The sequence below is a fragment of the Ochlerotatus camptorhynchus genome, unplaced genomic scaffold (assembly GCF_037179485.1).
Source record: "Ochlerotatus camptorhynchus isolate MF236.1 unplaced genomic scaffold, CSIRO-AGI_Acam_v1.1 ptg000203l, whole genome shotgun sequence".
Lineage (NCBI taxonomy): Eukaryota > Metazoa > Arthropoda > Insecta > Diptera > Culicidae > Ochlerotatus > Ochlerotatus camptorhynchus.
Genome location: NW_027040693.1, coordinates 1,351,665 through 1,377,116, shown reverse-complemented (window position 1 = coordinate 1,377,116; position 25,452 = coordinate 1,351,665). Strand labels below are relative to the sequence as shown.

General features: G+C 39.7%; 2 protein-coding genes across 2 annotated transcripts in view; both read left to right on the top strand.

Moving 5' to 3' along the window:
• The window catches only part of ADPS (alkyldihydroxyacetonephosphate synthase), an 87,530-nt gene that overhangs the window by 27,962 nt on the left and 34,116 nt on the right, over positions 1 to 25,452 (top strand). The gene's annotated exons all lie outside the window — the stretch shown is intronic.
• Positions 8,631 to 25,143, top strand: LOC135702915 (uncharacterized; the record flags this gene model as incomplete). The annotated part of the gene is made up of 2 exons (XM_065223971.1): positions 8,631 to 8,726; positions 24,520 to 25,143. Coding segments are annotated over exons 1-2 (720 nt in total), but the record flags the coding sequence as incomplete, so codon positions are not given.

The window sequence follows — 25,452 nt, the reverse complement described above, 5'->3', positions numbered from 1 at the left end:
TTCCTGGTAAAATATCTTTGAAGATCAACAAACTTTCCTCAAGATCTGCAAATTTCTCGGTAGTTCAGCAGATTTCTTAGAAGTCCTGTGTGTTCTTTAGAAGATCTTCAATGATCCTGAATCCATGAAGATTTAAGATCCTTAAAAGTCAACAATTATCTCTGATGTTCACTAAATGTCTAATTATCTACGAACTTCTCGAAAGTTATTTAATTTTCTCTGTAGATTATCATGATTCAATTAATACCTGCAAATATCTCTGAACATCTACGCAATTCCCTTAAGTATACAAAATTTATCTAGAATTTTTTGAGCTTCCCGGAAATTTAATGTAGTTCTCCGAAGATCTACTATTTTTTTTTCTGAAATTGGGCAAATATCTATAAAGATCAGCGAACTTCCCAGAAGTTCTGTAAATTTCACTTAAAATCCAAGAGCCTCAATAAAATTCAGGAGATTTTTCAGTAGATCTTCTCTAAAGTTCTGTACATTTCATTGTGGATTCTTGGACTCCCATAAAGTTCTGCAGATTTCTACTGTGGCTGTTCTTCGTCTGGGAGGAAATGTGGATGCGACTGCCGTCACGGTTGTAACGATTGTGAGAATCCATGGCGAGACTTGGTTGAGATTCACGGTTGTGTTTTGAAAATAATTTGATTATATTGTGGCAACATCAATAACAAATTTTGACACATGCAAACTGCGCAGGCGCAGAAAAAGATCAGTGTTGCCAGTAACTTTTAAGATCATAAAAATTGTAACCATGGATGCCAAACAGCGCCAATGACTGCACCCGGGTGTGCCCAAGTTTGATTTTGGCACACTGTGTAGAGTGACCAAGAGTGTAAAGTCAAGCTGAATAATGCATTAGGTCCTAAGTAACATTGATCGATTCTCTTCATTGACTATCTCTGACGTTAATAACTTGGACACTGAGCCGTTTCTTGTCGTGTTTATCGTATAGAATGCTAGATTATGGCTTGTTTCATCGATCTGTGTCCGGAAAATAGCTGGTAATGTCTAAACATGGCCGTGAGGATACAAAGAGGAAGCCGAAGAAGAGAGTCTGCAATGTTATACCCCGTTCACATTACAGCGTATATCACGTGATATACGGTGTCTTGCAATGAGCACTCATACATCTAGTTTTCACTGGAAATTGTATGTATGAGTGCTCATTGCAAGACAGCCTATATTACGTGATATAGACTGTAATGTGAACGGGGTATTACCATAGAGGTAACTCTAAGACCACTGGGTCCCGAAGAAAATCATTATTATTTTTGGCTCACTCAGTACCAGAACAACGGTCCCAAGCAGTCCCAAGCTATTTCACTCACCCCTGCATGTTCTGCATGAATCCACACACCCCTGATGTTAGCTGTCAAACTTTCATAGCGAATCAAAACAAACATAGTGTAGTAATAGAATTTCAACTAGAATAGGGTACGTTAATCGTTTGCTTGGGACGAATAGGCTACTAAAGTGGTGAGCCAATTTAAAATTGTAAGTTTCGTATTGATTGTTGGTATTACTTAGGATCTAATGCATTGTTCTGCTTGAATTTCCACACAGTTTTAATATATTGAAACTAAAATAAAATTAATAATTAATTTTGTGGTAGTTCAGTTTCAGTTGCAATGAGAAATATTTCAACAAACTTATCCTCAATCCTTTAAATTTGTCGAACCTTTTAACGGAATCTCTTTATGAAGAGCTTTGAGTGTGTTGGTTTATTTCTTTTGAATTCCGTTATAATTGCTTATCTTTTGACAGATACGCGTATTTCGTCTACTACTTGCAGGGACACAACTGTCAAAGCGAGAAAAAACTCTGGGGGGGGGGGGACGTGCTGTCAAATCAGCCTACTGATCATTCCTGTATGAAACTGGTTCCAAATGTAAACAAGCGCTGTAGGTTTCTTATGGCTTGTTTACGTTTGGAACCAGTATGCGGGAAACTTTCCCCTATCCGATGATAGTGTTGGTTTGCGTGGGTGGCCTTCGCTTTGTGAGGAAAGGGCTTTAGAACGATTTGTTTACAAATGCTGATGGGCCCTTTTCTATTGTTGATCCAGATTTCTTTCTAATGTACATAATACCAAATCAGAGAGATCCATCCTACTAGCTGCGGCGTACAAAAAAGTTCGTATTCTTGGTGAAATTTAGTTCCAGAGATTGCTTAGAAAGGGGCATGCTCGGTTGGGTTATCAGGGCTTGATTGCGATGGATTCGAGAGGGCTTTACTGGTTTGAGCCAGGATCTCAAGCATGAGAATGTGACGGCTGAGGGAGTACTTTTTTTAGATCGGAGTCGGACATATACAGCACACTCTTTTAGATAGGTGATGCGGATGACGATCAGTGATGAGAATTTGAATTCTTATAAGTTTTTTACGTTGACGTGTGCTTTTTTACTGGATTTCCATGCTTACACTGTGCATTATTAAATTGGTAAACAAATATGGATGTAATGGTTGCCAGTAATCATTAATTTTCGCTCAACGTTCTAACAGCTAGCTCGACATTCAGAAACACACAGAAACACTTTCCGACACCCGAAAAAACACAAGAAACACAATCAACACAGGCACCAGGTGGCAGAGTGACCTACCCCCTGAAATGTACAATAAAAAATTTCTATGGATCGCATTCTATTGACTCTCCGAATGTGAGAGCAACAGCCGGATCAAGCCTCCCAACATCCATTCACAAGCGATTGCAAAATTACAGCAATTAGGAATATTACGCTGATGTGATGATTCCTGTTTACATACAAATAAGCGCGCAATTTGATTCCATCATTCTGCTACTGCTTAGTGAATCTGAAGACAAACTGTTTAGTCATTGATGACGTTGATTGACGTAAATTTTCCAAATATGTACACAAAAATTAACGACTGAGAATGCATCGAATTGATGTGGTTAATTAAATCGCCGCAGCGTCAATGCTAATTTGATTTGTTGTCTCACAGCCTTCAATGCACAGTGGTCCAGAATAGGAATTTACCAGGAATAGCAGTTCTAGAGCCGAGTTCTCGATCTTTTGGTAAAATATATGTTTGAAACTGGAGAACCGCGAAGTACAATCGAAAATGACCAACATTTAAAAAAGAATTTACGTCCAAACCACTAAATCTCAAAAACCTTTTTTATTGTAAATTTGATGTACTTTCCATATATCAAGTCGTAAAAATAATTGAACCAAGTTTTGTCCATTATTTCTACATCTCGACCTAAAGTGCAATTAATGCATTCATTGTCCCCTAAAACATTAAAAAAATTAAAAAATACAAAAAATCCAGTTTTGATAAAAAAAAATTTGAGCTAAAATAAAAATTTAGAATTTTTTTTTTGGGTGCATTTTTTTAAGTTCCAGATTTTCCCTATAACATTGCCGATGGTACCAAACCGATTGAGCAAACATTTTTCGAGTAACAGTTTTCTGAAGATAAGCTTAACATTTTTCTGAAGGCCCTTTTCAAAATTATAATTTTATAAGGCTCGATTTAAATGGTGAGCTGAAGACGCAAAATGGCATTTTTGGTCAAGAGGAACATTTCTGAACATTTTCGGCCAAATGAAAAAAAAAATATGAACATTAATGGATTTTCCAATTCGTCTGGAATCGCTCTGTAATATTAAGACGTTTGGTGCAGCGTTGCCAGAATGTTTTAAAGCTTATCGGTAAAGGTTTTAAAAAATCGGTATTATCCGTTTTTGAAAGCGAAAGTTTAAACTTTTGGACTATGATCGGAAAATTCCAGAAGAAAACTCTGGGAAATGTTTGAATTAGCTTCTGGAGGAAGCTGAAAACAACATCCAGAGAAATAAGAAACTTTCAAGACATAAATTGAGAAACTTCTGGCAAAATTTTAAACCAGCTTTCAGAAAAAAAAACGGATTTCACATTCAAAGGAAGGCCGAAAAATTTCGGAAATCAGAAGTAAATTCCAGAAGTAGCCATTTCCAGGGGAAGCCAGAAGAAGCTCGGAAAAACCTTCCAATAGAAGTAAAAAAAAAAAAACAACTGGGCAAAATTCCAGAACTAGACGAAAGAAATTTCTGGGAGAAGCTTAATTGAACTTCCTGGAGAAGACGGAAGAAACTTCCTGGAGACGCTGGCAGAAACTTCCTAAAGTAGATTGGGAAAAAATCCAGGAGGAAGTCGGAAGCCAGAGCGCTAACGGAACAGTCGAAAGAAACAAGGACATAATTCCGGAAGAAAGAGCTCTAGGGGGATGTTTTATATAATGAGTTTTTAATGAGCGAAAATTTACTAAATGGTTATAAAACATCCCTGAAGACCCCGCAATGCCCCTGAAGTTTTTGGAACATTCTTGAAATGTACTTAGGAAGTTCTCGTTATTTTCCTTAAGTTAATAGGGCTGTTTTGGAGTAATCTGATCATTTTTGAAATACTTGGAACTTCCCTGATTATAATGAGACTACCGGAATATCTCTAATCAACTTGGAAGGTCTCTAGACTTTCTTGAAGATTACGAAATTTCTTGAGGGCTCTCACAATTTTCTTTCTTGCTATTGTAACATCAGCATTAAAGTTCTCTGATATTTCCGATTTTTCTAATTTTTAAAAGTTATCAACACTGCTATTAATAAGCACGGAATTTCCCATCAAGTGTTCTCACAATGTGCTAATGTTCATGTAACTTCCCTTAAGTTTCTTAAATTTGCATGAGCCTCTCGGAACATTGTTAAAGTTTTTGAAAATTGCCTGAATTTCTCGGAAGTCCTTTAAAATTTTAGCGATTTCCTTGAAATTTATTGATCTGTCCTGATGTTCTCGGAGCTTCCGAAAAAAATTTCTCAATTCTCCTGAAACTGAACTGTCCTGAAAACCATTAAATTTTCCAGAAGTTCTTTGGACTTGTGAAGTATCCAAAATATGTATGATGTTTCCTTAAGTTCACTCGAGTTTCCTGGACCGGATTTTAGAATTTTAGCAGAAGTTATTGAAACATTCTTTAATTTATCGAAACTTACTCAAAATTCTGGATTTTTTCTGAAGTTTCAGAACTTCTTAACAGTTCCTGCAGCTAGTGTGGATCCGCAATCAAAATCTGGAAGCATGCCTGAAGTTCCGGGAAAAAAAAAACTGGCGGGAGAAGATGGAAGAATCATTCGAGCGAAGGCTGAAGAAGCTTCCAAGAGAAGTCGAAATAAGTTTCCGAAAGGAATCGAAAAAAAAACGATGTAAGGTGGATGAAAAATCCAGGGGAAAGTTAGAAGAAGGAAGTTAAATAATGTTTTGAAAGTATTTCCCGATTCCCCTGGAATTACCAGAAAGAGCCATCGACAGTTTGTCGATTCATGGGTAGCCTAAAATGGTGAGGAAATTGAAACATTAATCGACAGATTAATCCATAAGACATTTTTGAGGATGATCTTTTTTATAGAATTTTAAGGGCTAAAAAAATGAGATGTCCAAAAAGATATAAGTCTCTCATAATAATTTTCTCCGAAATTCTGAAGGCGGGCAGGCAATATTCATTTTGAATATTTAAAAAAAATCGGTATAAATCGGTACATATAGATTCTATTTATATTTTTCTCTTAATTTGGCAAAATCTATAAAAAAAAAACAAATAAAATGCTGGTGATTCAGTAAATATTTATTAAGCAGTTTTACTGAACAAACCAGTGAAATATTGCTAGTTTTTTAGCAACGAGCTGTCAAATGAGCTACAATATGTTTTGCTGGTCGTTCAGCAATAATATTTTGCTGGAAGGATTGCTGGATTATTAGCTCGGTTAAATCCAGCAAAATTTTGCTGGTTTACGGCAGTAAAAAAATGAGTGTGTATGATGACTTGTCTACTCAGAGCAGCAAATGACGTTCGATAGAATTATAGACATCATCGATTTGAATGATTTGCGTTGAGGGGCTGAACCAATACCAAATGAATTTCAATTTAAGATGACTATCATTCTGCAGAGAGCATTACGCAATTCCAACTGAAGGCCCTATCCCTTTTCATAACAATGTTCATCCTGTATTCGAGAGGAAAACCATCTGATTTCAAAACAACCGTCATCCGGTTGCAGGTATCATTCGAAAAGCCGATTTTGATGTTTCGATTTGAATGGTCTGAGGTTTCATTCGAACAGAGGACGGTGGTTTGGTACAGTTTACTACTATTTCTGCTGAATTTCCAATCCGGTTTCCATTATAGTCGCTATATTCATTAGAGTGGGTCACCGTTATATGAAAAAAAAAACCCTTTTTTGGTTCCATTTGGGGTATCAAACAACTGTGCAAAATTTGGGAACGATTGGTGGTAACCCGGCTTTCCGCATTGCGTTTGAAATTAGTATGGGAAAACCTACATTTTTACATTTTTATCCCTAAAGACCACAATGTTGCTTCAACCATGCAACTAACCATGTTCAAATATAGTCCAGGAAGTGCCTAACAACTTTTCCAAAGGAAGTATGTTGCTAAAATGTCTCTACAAAAGTAATAACTGTTCAAATATTTATGGTTTGCATTAAATCCCAAAAATCGCTGTTTCTGCCAACACTGCCGGTGAACCAATGGGAGTCAGACTCCAAACTGATTTTTTTGAGTATCATTATTATCAAATTTGGTATTTTCAGATAAATTATTCAAAAACAATTGCTCAATCTCATAAGCGTAGTTAGAGTGCGGGGTATGGGGGGGGGGGGGCGGGGGGAAGTGTGTAAAGAGAAGCTTACTATACACAGTTTTTGAATCGAAAATTGTTGTAGTGTAAGTATATAATATCCACTTGTCTGTCCAGTTGTTTGTGAGGTGATGTTGTTTGAATTATCAGCAGTTGGAAAATTTAAAAAACTGTCTTCACTAGTTTCGTCTCCGAAAATCGGATTTTGATCGTTGGTCTATTTTTAGGTTGGCTACGTTTTAGTTGGGCTTCCAAGCCTAACGTCATTTCTTCAGTGCTGATTTCTTTTCGAAATTTTGACCGACTTCAAGGTGATCGAACAGCATTGAACTGAAATATAATCCAGGCTTGATGGAGCCTCGCTCGCGAGTTTGAAATGAGCCGAGCGTTGCATTTTTCTGAGGAGTAGAATGCCTACTGCTAAATCATTCCACTGAGCTTCAGAGCTTTTGAGCGAAGGGGGATAAAATGAGAGTGAGGTTTGCTGCCATTCATGTTCATGTTTTCTATCATACGCTCTTACTCTCACTCTAGGTGAAGCTCTCTTGCGTCGAACATAAAAGTCATCCAGAGTCTCGAAAAGCGCACCTCACGTCAAATCGTCCTCTCGCTGAATTTCACTCTCCCTCTCTCTCTCTTGAGGAGTTTTTGTTTACTTCTTCCACATTCCTGCCGTTACTCACTCGAGGTGAGGGCTGACTAAACTCGCATGACAAGAGTGTTTTAAAACCTCCAGTGATTTCGAGGAGTTCCAGCAAGCCTGATATAATCATTACAATCCAATGACATTCGTGTGCATATGTCTGACATTGTATATTACACCAAAATATTAGGGAAGGAGGTGGGGTACTCACTTTCAAACTGTCATATCTGACTTCGTCTATTTGGGCTTATAGTCTACATACTGGCCCAACACTGAGTTGTCAGACGACAGCTCAAACAGAAAGAAAAAGAAGAAGAGAACTAAGCCTATTAATAGAAGCAAATGTTTTTGAATACATCTGAACGTACCAACTTGACAAAATCAGAAACACCGAAGTTATTTCAGTTTTAAGCTTTACTTTCATTTATATGAGTGAGGAAGGCGGGGGTATAGTAAGCCCCTCCTCCTATCTAACTATGCTTATGAGATGGAGGAATTGTTTTTGAATAATTTATCTGAACATACCAAATCGATAAGATAAGATACTCCGAAATTATTTCAGTTTGAAGTTTTACTTCTATTTATATTAGTTAAGAGGGCTTGGAAGGGTGTATTTAATCCCCCACCCCCTCTCTAATAACGCATATGAGATAGATCTATTGTTGAATAATTCATCAGAACATACCAAACCGCTAAGAAAATGAACTTCTAAATTATTTCAGTAGGAGTCTGAGTCATATATAGAGGTACCAGACATGTTTTGTAGTGACAGGTACTCTATTGTATTGAAAGGGAAATCACAAATCGAGTGTCAACAAAATATATGGCATGTTGAGAGATTGAGGTCGTGAGAGCAAATGTCCCACACATTTGGAAGGAATCCTTAGTGGTTCCTATTCAAAAAGTTGCTGGAACGATTAAAGCCGAAGAGTTTCGTCCCATCAACATGTGGCACAAATTAGATTTTTTTTTAAACTTGTTGTTAAAGGCCAGCTGTCGTAGTATTTGAATCGAAGGGGAAGGCAGTGAAAAATTATAAACAATGCAGAGTAACTCTGAGGAACTCTTTTGCTCTCTGATAACGCAGCCCAAACAATTAATGTTTACGGTGTAAAGGAACGTTAGTTTTTTCAGCGTGTGATCTATGCCGTAAAATACACTCAATTCATCGGAAAACCTGCTAGCAAAACAAACATCACGCAATAACGCTGCTGTTTTGATACAAAATAACTGAGGCAAGGGGAGCGTCTGTGGCGGTTTGGTGGAATAGTTTATACGTTTGTAATTTCCTGTTCTAGAAACCGAGACCCTCACAGGATTCATCATGTACATGTCCCCACCGGAGCTGGTAGCCGCAAGGGAATATCCATTCGCTTACTCTGAGCATCTGGATGTCCAGTACTACGGTAGCAAGATCCTGGTAAATTTCATTACTATTGTAAAGAGAAAAGTGCCCTGCAGAAAGCCATCATCAGAGTGATTTAAGAAAATAGCCAAAACTTCAATGAACTGGTAGTAAACGAGATCATTTCCTTATTTAAATATTGCATCCATTTATTTTCTTCACTCATTGTTTTAGTTTCGTTATCGAAATGACATTTACATGGTCAGATTCCAAAACTATATGTCCTACTAATTCTGTTTTTGTTACAAATTAGATCAGATCCCAGAGCAAACCGGAGTAGCTCTGAGCAACTCTGAGTAAAACAGGTACTCACATGAAAACCGTCTTCCCCCTCGATTTGAATAGCAACTCATTGACTGGGTACTGCGGAGTCGACCAATTTTATTTTGCCAGCTAATGGAAAACTGCTTGAAAATTTTCTCAAGTTTGAAGTTGATTTGCTCTTTCTCAGTTGATTCCCGCCAAAAGCTCTGAGCCAGGAGTGCTCGAGCCCTTATGACTCTATCAAAGTTTGTTGACATACATGTTTCGCCAAAGTATGTTGTACTGTAATTGAAAACTCAGCTACCTCATAAAAGCTATGCTGGTTTTTATACTTTCATCACTAAGCCTGTTGGTTTTTATCTTTGAGATTAAAATTAAGAATGTGTTATGAAAAAGTATAGAACATTTTTATGAGATTACAATGCTTGACGGTAGATAAGAACAGTAACTGCATTTGCTGCTTCTGAATGTTTGGCTCCCGCTTGACAGTTCACACTGGCTCCCAAGTGACAAGCACCTTGAGTGAGTCCGCAGTACTCAGCTCATTGATAATACCAGAACAATCAAGATATCGGGAAGGTCATTCTTGAGAAACTGCGTTGAATTTGGTGTTAGCAAAGTGGAAAGTCAACTTGGAGCGTAAAGATAAATGTTGCTGTTTTTTTATCTGAAACGCGCTTTTGAAACAATTTCTAGGCCCTTATTGTTCAATACAATCGAAGACAACTTATCAAGAAGACTGGCAACTTTTCCATTTTCTCATACGAACGCTATGAGACAGGTATAATCGCGTCATCTGCCGGTCAAAGGTAAATGCTTCAAACGAATTTGATAGCAAAGATTACATCCTCAGAAGAAAGGTTTGCGTATTTGCTCATTTTTCTAAGCGTTGCTTCCACCTTCACTCAAGCGCAGCGTTACTGTATCTGTCGCTTGGATTCTGGCAGTCTTCTTAATATGTTGTCTTCGGTACAATCAAGGGCTTTTGAATTTCTTCTTATTCGCATTTCAAGCTAAATGCTTAGTGCATATTAGCTTATTGCGTGCTCTCAACTTAGTGTTCTAAATGCACTTCCACAGTTATTAATTGAGAGCTTTCGATGCCAATACCAATGCATGAATTCGTATATTGTGTGGCAAGCACAATGATACGATGATACTCTATGCCCAGGGAAGTCGAGAAATCTACCTACCCGAAAGATTCCCTCGACCGGACCGGAAATCGAACCCGCCGCCGCCGGCTTAGTAATACCGTGCCTTTACTGACTAGGCTATGAGGCCCCATATTTTTAGCTATGAGGCCTTTGGAATTTCTAGTACTCATATAAATGTTTTGAAAGCTATTTGTGTAACAAGACTCAACGGACTGTTTTTAATGATTCTGTTTCAAGTCCCTTGGGGAGTAAAGGCCTACGCACATTAGATCCGGATCGGACGCGTTGCGGTAAAGTTATAGCTAAATCTATTGTCTAACTGCCAAATTTACGTCAACGCAACGCAAACGGATCTAATGTGGGTGGCCCTTAACCTTGGAGTGCTGCAGAAAAGTGTATTAGGGCCAAGATTAGGGCCCTTGTTATTTATTATGTAAATTAATGCCTTGCGACGCGTTTTACGATTTAGACGATGCCGTTTTACACTTGAATGAAGATTTGCGTTCTCTAAGTAGATGGTTGAAGTATGAGCAGTTGAAATTGAATACAAGTAATACTAAATTTCTGGTAATTTCGCGGAATCGAGTAAATGAGAACGTCTTGGTTGTAATTGGTGATGAGACTATTGATCGCGTTCGGGAGATTAAATATCTTGACGTGATTATTGATGACAAACTTAAGTTCAACTCTCACATTGACAATGTCATCATGAAAACTGCAAGAGGCAAGACGCAAGTGATCAACCTTTGATATGAATTTCGCGAATAAACACGAGTAGCATTGATTTTAGCAAAACTTGCCATATACAATCGGCATAGCTCATTTAAGTACAAACAAACCAACACTTCTACCTGCAGTGCACCGCAGTGTAGAGGAAAAATTCTTGTTGAATGCTGCTTTTGTTGCTGCAACTCTGTGTCTAATGGCGAACATCCCAGTTTGTTTTTGTCGTGCAGTGATAATTAGTTATTAATTATGTGTGAAATCGTGCACATGTACGTTGATCATAAGTAGAGAATGCAACTGCCTGTTGTTGTAATTTTTTATCATTTTAAGCTGAACAATACATTAGGTCCTAAGTTTTGTCTTCATCGACTTTCTATTTCGTTAATAACTTGACTTCTTGCTGTGTTAGAATGCGAAGAAAAAGTCGACGAAGAGAATCTTTCAATGTTACTTAGCACCTTATCCATGGTTCGGCTTGAATTTAATTCCATGCCAACCACCGCAATGGCTCACACTTCGCTCGCTGCAGCTGGAGATGGTTAAAGCTAGAGGCTGGAGGTCGATCATTTTGCTCTCCCGCTCTCTTTGTTTGTTCGTTCTCGTCGTTCTCGTCTTCTGATGAATTATGCCATGATGATGTGTTAGCACCTGTGGTGCGGCTATGGTTATTAATGATTTTCTAATCCTTGATTCGATAATTTGATCGGGCAAGTATTGTAAGAAGCGCCACAATATGTGCGTATTAAGTTGCCAGCTACACTCAACGTTCGCTAACTGAACCTTGTTTACGTTTCCTTTAGCGAACGGCGCTAATTGAATTGTATTTCAGATGTCAAACCAGTTTGGCAAGGTGCACTTGATGGAATCCTTCCACGTCGCGTTTCAGGGGCACTAATCTCACCATCCATCAATCTGTAATGTAATAAACAATTATAATTTTATGTTTGAAGAAATAAGCCAAACTTTTTTTATAGGAAAATTGGTCCAAATTTTGAGTTTTCTCCATAAAACTTCAAAGAGGTGTAATTTTTCTGGGTGCGCATCTAAGTTCATGGATTCTTGACGGTTGATTTATCAAATATTAATGATACATTTAGACTGTCGAAAGTTAGAGTAATTTTAGTATATCTATTCTTTTTTAGCACCTTTTTTTCAAAGTACTATTATTTATAGAATAATAAACCAACTGAGCTGAGATTTCGCTCATCTATATCTATATTTATATATATATATATAAATGAATTTCTGTCTGACCCTTATAGACTCGGAAACTACTGAACCGATCGGTGTGAAAATTTGTATGCAAGGGTTTTTGGGGCCGGGAAAGATTCTTATGATGGTTTAAGACCCCTCCCCCTCTAAGGGGGATCCTATGCAAATGAAACAGAAATTTCTGCATAACTCGAGAACTATTCAAGCAAATGGAACTACATTTGGCATGTGGAGGTATAGTATGTTTTTTTTTAATCGGCGCATAAACTCAAGCTCACATTGAATCCCGAGCAAGGCCGGGCACACTCAGCTAGTTTATTATAAAACATAGATCGTTCATTTGGCATCAATTCTACTAAAATACGTTCAGTACAAACATCGATATTACAGTTTTACCTATTCTTGCTCATTAATAGCCGTCTGTTGACACAAATTTTCTTCTAAATGTGTCAATTTACATCTGTTATGGCTCAGAAAAATAAGGAGTGCTGGCAAATGAAAGAAGTAGCTAGTAGTTAAAAAAAAGTTGCAAATATATTATGAGTGAACAGAAAACAAAATAGTTGCTACTGCCTTACAAAGGGTTAAAGAGACTTGTCTTGAAACTTAAAGCTAAAAGACATTTCAGTTAAAGATCGTTGAGTGCGAATGTCTAGTGTATTTAATGTGGCTTTGCGTTTCTTTAATAATAGGGCTCTAGTGTTGTGAAAAACAGGTTTTTACGCAGTATTTATCTATTGTCAATATCGTATGATATCTTCCAATGGAAATGAAAGATTTCAGCACTAACCACTGACCTAATGAGCTGCGGTTGAATCGTAAAATGGCTAAATTTTAAATTATACTGGTTTATTTCCTACCAGAAATCACAGAAAAACAGAGCTATAACTGCATCTATTTTTTTTTTAAATAAGTGGAAAATTGTGAGTACAGGTTTAGATTTTTTTGTTTTCCTTGTTTGGACGACATAAAAAGCCATTTTTATTATTTTTAAAACAACAACACGATCAAACAAGCTACACTTTACTCCTAACCGTGAACTTTTCAAGCAAACTGATGAAATTGTTCATTTATCATTTTGCATTGTCTTATTCCAATGTTCTTAAAAGGTTATAATGATGTCGTAAATACCACACCATAACTACTGACAGATTCAAAGTGTTTTTGATGTTACTTCATACGCACACTTCTTTGTCAAATCGTACATCGTACAATTCAGCTGAACATTGCATTAGGTCATCAGTAACATTGATCTATTTTCTTCTTCGACTTTCTCTTTCGTTAATAACTGGAGCACATAACCGTTCCTTGTTGTGTTTGTCGTATTGCATGCTAGATAAAAGCTTCTTTTTTCGATCTTTATGTTTAAAATTCTTGGGAATGGCTTTGCATGGCCGTTGGGATACAAAGATAAAGTCGACGAAGAAAATCTGTATATGTTACTTAGGACCGAATGCAATGTTCAGCTCGAATTGACTTGTACTGTCGCATTAATGGCTCTTTGCTCATTTCCATACTGCCGATTAGAAACGAGGATGACGCATAGAGATCGAAAATCGTTTTCCGCCGCCATATCGAAATCCAAGATGGTAACCATCGATTTCAGGAAAACTGTCAAATACTCTGCAATTTGGGTATTTTTGAAACACGGATGACGAGAAGATATCGAAAAATGATGTTCGCCACCATTTTCAAATCCAAGATGTCGGTCATTGATTTAATAAAAACTGTCAATGCTATATGGCTATTTTTGGAACCGGAATAGAGATCTCCAAGCGCAATCTCACGAACACTAAAATCCAACATCCATATATAAAAATGAATAAGAAGAAGAACCAACAAGGTATCGCGATATCACAACTACTTAAAAAGGTAGCGCGCGGTCTCACGCACACTTTTGTGCATCTGGAGAACTCTATGACGTGTAAATGTCGACAATCGATGTCCGCCACCATTTCGGCTAGTTTATTTGATTTTGTTTCTAGAAAAAATAACCGCCATCTTGTATTCAAAAATGGTGGTTATTTCCGACATCTACACGTCACAATTGAACCAAGAATACCTGTATTGTAGGGTATTGCCCGTTTTTCTGAAACCAATGGCTGCCATATTGGATTACGAAATGGCGGCGGATAGCGGCCTATAAACGTCAGTCCAGTTCCAAAAATACCCATATTGTAGAGTATTTGACAGTTTTTCTGAAACGAACGACCGCTCTGGAATTCAAAATGGTGGCGGACATTGATTTGCAACATCTACATTTTTTCCCGGTTCGAAAAATATCCATATTGTATAGTATTTGACCTCAAGTGCAAGTGCGAAGACAGTAAGTTTCTAGATTTCGAGATACATTACACAGTGATTGTTATCGTTTTTGTTGCTGATCATGATGTGCTCAAATGATAATCTATGATCTCGTCGGTAAGCATCGGAAGATTGGATTTTCTTATTTCCTGTTCATTTCACACCCTTAATTCTACATGCTGACAGAACTGTTCCTATTGGTGGATTCTGCATTTCGATTCAGTGTTGTTCAATCTAAATGTTTTTTTTTTCGATGTCCAATCAGAACTTAACAATGTACATACATATAGTCATGTTTAGTATTACTTCTGCGTGAAGTCAACGATTTACATAGTTGAAGATGCTAATTTCAAATAACAGACTAAAGTGGTAATTTTTATACGATAGATGAGGAGGAGATGAAAGTATAGAATTGATAGTTCCGTTTAGAGTACGGCAGTGTGAAAATTGCATATAGAGAGTAGGCAGCGAGCTAGTACTCTAAACGGAACTATCAATTCTTTACTTTCATCTCCTCCTCATCTATCGTATAAAAATCAGAGCTTAAAATTATTGACTGCCTAGGCTGAGTGTAGCGCCCATTACATATGTCAATATATTGACAAACATCGTATTGTCAATTTTTCTTACAATATAATCAATATATAAATATTGACAACATTAATGACAATACACTAAAGCGTTTGTTACACAGGTCAATATATTGACAATAAATTGACATACTGACAATATTATTGAAAGATAATGTTGATGACGATGGTTTGATGACGAGTATTGTTGAAAACTGATTTTCATTTCACTTTCTCAATATTCTTCCCCTACCCAAGAGGAGGGAGAACGTACGTCATTTAGACCGACTGACTCACAATGCACCTTCACGCATGCAGTGTTGGCATTTTGTTTAAATCTTCGTGTGTGATATAAAATGGATATCAAACTAAATAAAAAAGTATCCTTTTACAGTCGCCAATCACTACCCAGGCTTCGTCTATATCGATGTTCATTTTCTACAAAATCACAAGCATAATCATGTAATTTTGTTTTTTTTTACTTTAAAATAAAATAAATACTATCTGCGTTTCACATGCCTACACGTAACGCAAATTCAATAATATATGCAAGTTTTTCCTTTAGGAATGTTTACCAAAACATCAGCATAATAGTTTATTTATGGGAAACTGCATATCATGAACGTGGGTTATTCAACACGAGTGGTAATTCCACGCAGTGACAATCGATTTGATTCAATTCCATTAATTTGTTATCATGTTGTCCTGTGTATTTTCTGTGTCCTGTCAAAAAGTTACAACATTTGATATTGGAGTTGACGGAACCGTCGAGAAATCATCTCTTCTAACAAACATTGACAGTTTCTTATTGGAACTTTCAGTGGAGTGAAAGGATAGTACCAACTAGAAATACTCAGAGGGTGTGATAGGCGGAGAAAACAAAATACAATACGGCAGCAAGGATTTGTTCCTAAATTATCTTGCAACCCTTGCTAGAAGCTAGCATTTCAAATGACTTTTATTTTTGATTCGATTTACATGCAAAATAATAATTGATTGCATCGCAATATTTTGCACATTTCTTGGTGCCATTCATTAACCAACGAAGATCATTTTGTATTGTTTTTGGTTCCAAAACCTAGTTGAATTTGAGAAGCACACAAAACATAAAGGGGATTGAATTTCTGTTCGATTGCAATACTTTCAAATTTATTCTAGAAAGAATAAGAAATCCTCGGAAAAATTCTGATAGGAATGTTCGGTTGGCTCAGATTTTGACAGTTATATGGCTCAAAACATTCTCTCCGCCCATCTTCCTCTGAGTATTTCTAGTACCAACCAATTCAACAATTTTGAAATTTATTACGAAATTGTACGGACCTATTTAAAACCGTTCAATGATAATGTGTCGATTTTATTGATTTCTTACGAGTGATGGTAATCTGAAATTTTACCGTTTTTTTAGTAGTTCAAAAACCGGGTAAAATTTTACCGACTCAGGTTATCCGAATTCAGTGTGTAGTTAGTATTTTCCGCATAGGTCCAGTAACGACGTTTCTCTTTTGACCCGCTGATCCATGTTTCTTGTGTGGGGAAATTAAGACAAGTAATATTGACTTTAATACATTGAGGTTAAAAGGCTTCAAACGTATTGCCATTTTTTTTTTTATAATTACTTTATTTGTACAGGCTCAATCGAATAAACTTTACAGAGCCGAGTTATCCTTTACGTTATACATTATTACTGTCTTATATTTAAAGTTAAAGGAACTGGACCGAGTACTCGCGGTTGTCTCGAGTTTAGTGGAGATTTACAATTTTTTGGATGGGAAAAGGGAAGAAGGAGGTTTGAAATGTGGTTTACGATACAACTATTTAATTAATCCTAAAGCATGAAATTATTTCTATTCATCTTGAAAACAAACATTGAAAAAAAAACCCACAAGTACAAAATACAAACTAAACACAAGGTTAATCAAACTTACAATCTAAGGTTAATATCCTTAAAGTAAACATATATGAGTTTCATAAACTCCAGATCGCGTCTAGCCAAAATATCCCGAACTGGAACATTAGGTTGTCTACCTCGAGCCCGAAGGGAATCATAAAAATGTGATCTGACTCCACGATACTCCGCACAAGACCAAAGGATGTGATCAACGTCCTGGTAACCTTGTCCACATTCACAGAGATTGCTGTCTCCCAACCCCACACGGAACAAGTGAGCGTTTAGACAATAGTGATTGGACATGAGACGAGACATCACGCGTATGAAGTCTCGACTCAAGTCCAACCCTTTGAACCATGCAAACTTCGACACCTTAGGGATAATTGAATGTAGCCAGCGTCCCAAGCTCCCTTCACTCCATTGATGTTGCCAGCTAACGAGCGACTGCTGACGATAAATAGAGAAAAATTCACTATAGGCGATCTGTCGATCATAAATGTCGCCTTCCATAGCGCCCACCCTCGCAAGTGAATCCGCCTTCTCATTGCCCAAAATTGAGCAATGCGAAGGGACCCACGCGAAGGTGATGATGAAAGAGCGCACGGATAAAGTACTAAGCAGTTCTCGTATTTTCAAGAGAAAATACGAGAAGTGCTTTACCGGCCTAATGGAACGGATAGCCTCGACAGAACTGAGACTATCCGTAAAAATAAAGTAGTGGTCTGGAAGAAGTGAAGCAATAGTTTCCAAAGTGTAGTGAATTGCTGCCAGTTCAGCCACATACACAGAACACGGAGCTTCAAGTTTTCGAGAGGCGCTATGAAATTCATTAAATACACCAAAACCAGCGGACTCCTCTATTAGAGATCCATCTGTGAAAAACGTTCTTGCAGAATCAACATGGCCAAACTTTGCAGCGTATAATGACGGAGCAATCAAAGGACGATGATGCTCTGGAATTCCGCGGATTTCCTGCGTCATAGATAAATCAAAATTCACTGAATTGCCGAAATCGGAGAAGACTACACGATTGGGAATATTTCTTGAAGGGCTGACATCCTGTGTTAAATATAGGTAGTACAAAGTCATAAAACATGTTTGAGGATTTAGCTCCAGAAGCTTCTCAAAGTTTTCGATCACCAGTGGGTTCATTACTTCGCAACGGGTGAGGAGCCTCAAAGATAACTCTGAAAAACGGACGGATAGTGGCAACATGCCCGCCAGCACTTCGAGACTCATAGTATGAGTCGAGTGCATGCATCCTAACGCGATACGAAGACAACGATACTGGATCCGTTCCAGCTTGATGATGTGCGTTTTAGCTGCCGACTGGAAGCAAAAACTACCGTACTCTAAAACCGATAAAATCGTTGTCCGGTACAACGTCAGAAGATCTTGTGGATGGGCTCCCCACCACGTTCCGGTAATTGATCGAAGGAAATTGATCCTTAGTTGGCATTTTCGTCTCAGATACTCAATGTGGGATCTCCAGGTGCATTTGGAATCGAACCAGACCCCGAGATATTTAAAAGACATGGAATGAGTGATCGGTTTACCCAAAAGTTGAAGCTTCGGTTGTGCTGGGCTATGCTTCCTAGAAAAAACGACCAACTCAGTTTTCTCCGTGGAGAATTCGATACCTAGCTGAATAGCCCAAGTAGACAAATTGTCCAAGGTATCCTGTAAGGGTCCTTGCAGGTCAACCTCTTTTGGCCCTGTGATAGACACTACGCCGTCATCTGCAAGTTGTCTCAACGTGCAATTGTCACTAAGACAATTGTCAATTTCTCTAACGTAGAAATTGTACAACAGGGGGCTTAAACATGAGCCTTGGGGGAGACCCATGTAGCTAAATCGAAAAGCTGTAGAGTTTCCATGAGAAAAGCTCATATGTTTTTCTGACAGCAAATTGTACAAAAAATTATTCATTAATGGAGACAATCCACAAGCGTGGAGTTTCTCTGAAAGAACTTCAACGGATACTGAATCAAAAGCCCCCTTGATATCCAAGAACACAGAAGCCATTTGCTCTTTCTTAGCAAATGCTAACTGAATTTCCGAGGAAAGCAACGCGAGACAGTCGTTCGTTCCCTTACCCCTACGGAAACCAAATTGAGTATCTGAAAGAAGGTGGTTCGTCTCAACCCATTTGTCGAGGCGAAGAAGGATCATTTTCTCCATCAATTTCCGAATACACGACAGCATCGCGATGGGCCGATACGAATTGTGATTCGACGCGGGTTTATCAGGCTTTTTAATGGCTATCACCCTCACTCGTCTCCAATCGTCGGGAACAATATTGAGCTCCAAGAACTGATTGTACAAGTTCAACATGCGCCTCTTAGCGACGTCTGGGAGGTTTTTCAGCAAGTTGAACTTGATTCTATCAGATCCCGGGGCAGAATTGCGACACGAAAGGAGAGCGAGTGAAAGTTCCACCATTGAAAAAGGCTGACTGATGTCGTCTACCGAATTCGCGGTTTCGCGAGGAATCAACTGCGACGGCACGGAATCCGGACACACTTTTCGCGCGAATTTAAGAATCCATTGATCCGAGCATTCCTCGCTTTCGTTGTTAGTAGACCGGTTACGCATTCTTCGCGCCGTACTCCAAAGCGTATTCATAGACGTTTCGCGCGACAATCCGTCTACAAACTGCCGCCAGTAACCCCGTTTTTTGGCCTTGATGAGGCTCTTGAGTTCGCGTTCAAGAGATGTGTATGCGTCGAAATGCTCGCGTGTTCCGCGTTTCCGGAAAAGTTTAAACGCGTCGGACTTTTTACGGTAAACCTCCGTGCATTGTTGATCCCACCAGAGCGATGGTGTTTTCTTACGAATAGACGATCGCGGCACCGGTCGTGTTTGAGCTTGAAGTGCGCTGTCGATGATGAGATTAGAGAGGAAATTATATTCCTCCAACGGCGGAAGCTCTTCCACTGACGATACTGTATCGTCTATCGCGGATTGGAACTTAGTCCAATCGATGTTACGGGTTAGATCATACGCGACGTTAACGGATTCTGACGAGTTGAACCCACTAGCAATCGAAATTTTGATCGGCAAATGATCACTACCGTGCGGATCCTGGATTACATGCCAAGTGCAATCCAACGATAGTGAATTGGAGCAAAATGTGAGGTCTAATCTGCTACCATTCGAGGATGGACCAGCCAAACGTGTTACTTCTCCATTGTTAAGTATTGTCATGTTGAAGTTGTCGCAGAGATCATAAATCAAAGTAGAACGGTTATCATCGTACAGCTCCCCCCAGCCTGTACCGTGGGAGTTAAAATCTCCCATGATCAACCATGGAGCGGGAAGTACCGCACATATGTCGAAAAGTTGTTTGCGATTAACAGAGACTCTAGGAGCAATATATACAGAAGCAATACAAAGGCTCTTACCTTTAATGGTAGCCTGACATGCGACAACTTCAATACCGGGGAATTCGGGAAGATTCACTCTATAGAAGGAATGGCACTTTTTGATCCCCAAAAGTACCCCTCCTCCACGTGAATCCTCACGATCCAATCGAATAATGTTAAAATCAAAAAAAGGGAGATCAATTTCTGAAGAGAGCCATGTTTCACAGAGGGCAAATGCATCGCAATTATTGTTATGGACTAAATACTTGAACGAATCTAATTTCGGAATAAGACTTCGACAATTCCACTGTAGAACAGTGATCAAATCCCCGACCTCGTTTGGAAAATTATCCATCGAAGGAGATGATAGCTGCAAGAAGGGGCCATTTTGAAGTCAATTGCTTCAAGAAGGATTTCACAGTAGGAAGCAATGTGAGGACAATGCTTTTCAGAGGATCAGAAATGTTGAGGTATTTGAGAATACCGTCCACAATGTCATCAAATGAGAACAACCCAGATGAAGCAGGGGTTTCTGTTCTTAAAATTGGGGCATCAGGGGTTTTGGATGTCCCCGGAAGAGGTGGAAAATCCTGGGTATAGTCAGTTCTGCGGAATCCAGGAGGGGTAGAAGTCTCCTTTTTTCCACCACTCCTTGATTTGGGCAAGCTGATTTGGGGTTCTTTATTTGCAACAATCCGCGAACGGATGCGCTTTCGTTTCCGTGCAGAACCTTCCGGAAAACTGAAAGAAGTTCCCTCCTCAGCCAAGTCAGAGTCAGTCTCGTCATCTGACAAAAGAGAAAAGGGATTTTTGTCATTGGTCGATGGCGTGGCTGTCTTAAGCATTTCTGCAAAAGACCGCCTGGAACGTTCCTTAAGGGAGCGTTTCATTTTGTCCCCGAGCTGTTTGTACGCCGGGCACGACGAGAGAGCATGAGGAGGAGTTCCGTTGCAGTACACGCATTTTGGTGCAGTAGCTGCGCAGGCGCCATCCTCATGCTTCTCCCCGCATGTGGAGCAGCGTGCCTTGTTGCCGCAGTGGGAGGCCGTATGTCCCAACCGCTTACAATTCTGGCAGTTCATGACCCGAGGTACAAACAACCGCACAGGAAGACGAAGTTTTCCCAGCTCGATGTATTGAGGAAGGGCAGATCCAGAAAAGGTCACCCGAAACGAGTCTGTGGGGGTAAAACTCTTTTTACCCTCGCTGAGCGATACTGACTTCATTCTATGAACGGCCAGTATCTTTACCGGAGAAAGCAAGGGGTTCTTAAATCGGCCAACCGCTTGCTTCTCCAGTATCTCGGGGTTCAGGCTCGCCTCAGTGACCACGCCTTCGATCTCCACATCAGAGGCTGGAATGTACACCCTATATTCCAGTGTGAAAAACTGGGAAACAGCAATTTCATTGGCCTGTTTCAGGTTAGCGACGGTCACACGAAGTTTGTTGTGCCTAACCTTCGTTATTTCGGTCACGGCAGAGAATCGCTTTGTCAGATCATCAGATATCTGAACAACATTCAAGGGTTTGTTTTTGGGCTGAAAATAGACAACCCATGGGCCAGTCGAGTCATTCGGGTAGGCCCGCAATCTGGAGCTTTTCTCAGCCTGCCCATTGTCAGACTGAGACGACGAACCATGGATGACATCATCATTTTTCTTAGATGAATGGTCATCCATGTCGTCTTCTGACAAAACATCCATTTTGTTCAACTAGTGGGAGCGCAAAATGCTCTCCCACTGAACGCACAGACACAATACACAGAAAACACTACAAACACAGAAATACAAAATGAAAATTTAACTAATGGGGGAGGAAAAGAAACAAAAAAAAACAAAAACTTATCTGATAATCCTATACTACTACCACCGAGCGTTATATGTGTAGGCGTTTACACCGATGGCTGGGAAGCGACGCGCAGCGTGGATGACCTTCGCTGTGGTGCACTTGATCGAGGCGCGGCACTCAGCGCACACAGGCGCACGATGAATGATGAACGATATAGATGTAGAAACGGGTGCTCACACTCGATGATGATGATACGTGCGCGGGTATGCGTAAGCGCGTATGCGTGACCACGCAACGATGATGCCCAAATTGGTTCGCGAATTTCCAATAGCACGGATTACTCTTTCCGAAAATGACACTTTCTACTAAAAAAAAAACTCACTTTTCGATCAATTTACCGGGAACTATGCCAGGAGTCACTTAGTGAGAAAAAAAAACTGATAATTTATATCAAGCGAATACCGAGAAAACTTCCAAAACAACGGAGCGCGAAACAAGTCGACCGTACTTCTTGCTAGGACGCAGTGAGATGTATTGCCATTGATGTTGTCAATATTCGTATATTGATGATATTGATAGAATTGACTGTTTTTTTTTTTGTCAATATATTCTGAGTATTGACAAAGTGAAATGAAAATCAGCTTTTCTTCAATACTTGTCATCAATCATCATCATCAATATCACCTTTTCAATAATATTGTCAGTATGTCAATTTATTGTCAATATATTGACATGTGTAATGGGCGCTTGTGAAAGCACTGCACTATTCAATCCATTGCTCTGTGCAGACCGTTTGTACCAAACGTTAGAGGACGAGGCAATGAAAAAGCCAACAAAAACATTCAGTCACTCACGAGCAGGCGACGCACACCACTTGCCTTCGCTCACACAGCATGTAATTGAGTCATTTTTCCATAGAACATGTACGCTCAGTCATTCAAAACAAACATTGGGTACCATCACGGCAGAATAAACGTGTTGACTGAGCTTCTGACTGAGTGCTCGGCTGTCAGTGACTCGTTTACCTCTGAATCATTCAGACTCTCTTACCTTACCTTACCAATCAGGCTAAGGCCTTGTTGTCCTCTGCTGTCCGAAGAAGTCGTCTCCACTCTACTCGATCCATGGCCACAGTTCGCCAGCCTCGTAGTCTGCGATGGGTCCGCAGGTCACCTTCTACTTGGTCGATCCACCTTGCCCGCTGCGCGCCTCTTCTTCTTGTTCCTGTTGGGTCGCTTTCTAGAACCATTTTCACTGGGTCGTCGTGCGGCATTCTTACGACGTGCCCAGCCCACCGTAGTCGCCCAATTTTTGCGATGTGGACGACGGATGGTTCTCCCAGCAGCTGGTGCAATTCGTGGTTCATTCTCCTCCTCCACGTTCCGTCATCCATCTGCACTCCACCGTAGATGGTACGCAACACCTTCCGTTCGAAAACACCTAGGGCGCGTTGGTCCTCCACGAGCATAGTCCAGGTCTCGTGGACGTAGAGGACCACCGGTCTAATCAGCGTCTTGTAGACAGTCAACTTCGTGCGGCGGCGAATTTTATTCGACCGGAGCGTCCTCCGGAGTCCAAAGTAGGCACGATTCCCTGCCATAATGCGTCTTTGTATTTCTCTGCTGGTATCATTTTGGGCGGTCACCAGTGAGCCCAAATACACGAACTCATCGACCACCTCGATTTCGTCACCGTCAATCTGAATTCGGGGTGGGAGGCTAACATTGTCTTCCCTAGAGCCTCTTCCTTTCATGTATTTTGTCTTTGATACGTTGATGGCAAGTCCAATACGTCTAGCTTCAGCCTTCAGTCTGATGTACGTTTCCGCCATCATCTCAAAGTTCCGTGCCATAATGTCAATGTCATCGGCGAAGCCAAGGAGCTGGATGGACTTCCTGAATATCGTGCCACTCGTGTCTATCCCAGCTCTTCTGATCACACCTTCTAACGCGATGTTGAACACCAGACACGAAAGTCCATCACCTTGCCGTAACCCCCTTCGAGATTCAAAGGGACTCGAGAGATCAGTCCGCATCGTGCTCTCTTGCCGTGCGGATCTATTTGCTTTTTGCTGAAGGTAGTGTTACTACTACCTAAAGCTACAACAAATTTAAACAGCACTTTTCAGTGCTCAACCTGTAAAAATTTTCTACCTTGTTCAACTCTTATTCCTCTTCGATCCTTGTTTGGACCCTACCCGAGGTAATCCTTCTTGGATATCGATTTGGAAAATTCCTCTTCGATCCTTCAGATTCTTATAGTAATCTGCTTGGAAGTCGATTTGGATAAAAATTTACTGCCGCCATGGCGCCTAAACGCAAAAGAAAGGGGCAAACTCTTGACCCCCCTTCTGATGAAATTAATTTGAGTAATCAATTTGATTTGCTCACGGATGATGAGAATGATCCATCATCCAAGAAAAATTCTAGTAAACTTTCCCGGCTTAATGCCAAGAAGGAAAAGATTCCCCCTATTGTGATAACCACTACCGATTTCCATGCTCTTCGCATGGAACTTTTGAATTTCGTGAAAGTTAAGTTTTCACTACAAATTGGACGTCGGGGTGAATGTCGTGTATTGGCTGAAACCTTGGACGAATTTAAATGTCTTCTCAAGTATCTTACTGAGAAGAAGCACAAATTTTTTACTTACGACACCAAAACTGAACGTGTGTTCAAGGTTGTCATGAAAGGACTGCCCAGTGGTGAATCCCTGGATCAGATCAAAGATGAACTGGCAAAATTACTTGGAGTTGTGCCACTCCAAGTAATCAAAATGAAAATGAAATCCCATCCTGGCGATTCGCGCAACGGGATTTCTAATGATTTTTATTTAGTTCACTTCAAGTCTAGTGAACTAAACAACCTTAAGGCCTTAGAAAAAGCTAGCCTTATGCTCCATGTCCGAGTGAAGTGGGAACACTTCAGGAAGACTGGAGGAAATTTCCAAAACCTCACCCAGTGCCGTAAGTGCCAGGGATGGGGTCACGGAACTAAAAATTGCTACATGCCAGCTAAATGCATGAATTGTGGTGATTCCTCTCACGCAAAGGACGACTGTCCTGTGAAGGAAGATCCTAAGAAATTTAAATGTTCAAATTGTGGTGAAAACCACAAATCCAATTTTTGGGAATGTAAGACTCGCAAAGCGATCCTACAATCTCGTTCTAACCGTCAGGTAGGAAACGCTCCACGTTTCCGACCAGGTACAAATTCCTCTGCTGTTAACAACGGTCAGCGAGGAACAAATTCTACATTCGTACCCGTAGGTACAAATATCACCCCTGCTTCAAATGTTTCATCTGTACCTACTCCCCTCGCTGCTAACAATGTTCAGCGAGTTAATGGAGCTACCTATGCTGCTATTGCAGCGGGTAGAAATCAAAATACTAACCAACGTTCTAACGGAAATTTTGACAATTTTGACTTAGGAAGCATTACTGCCCCCAAAATGGAATTTTTACAGAATTCA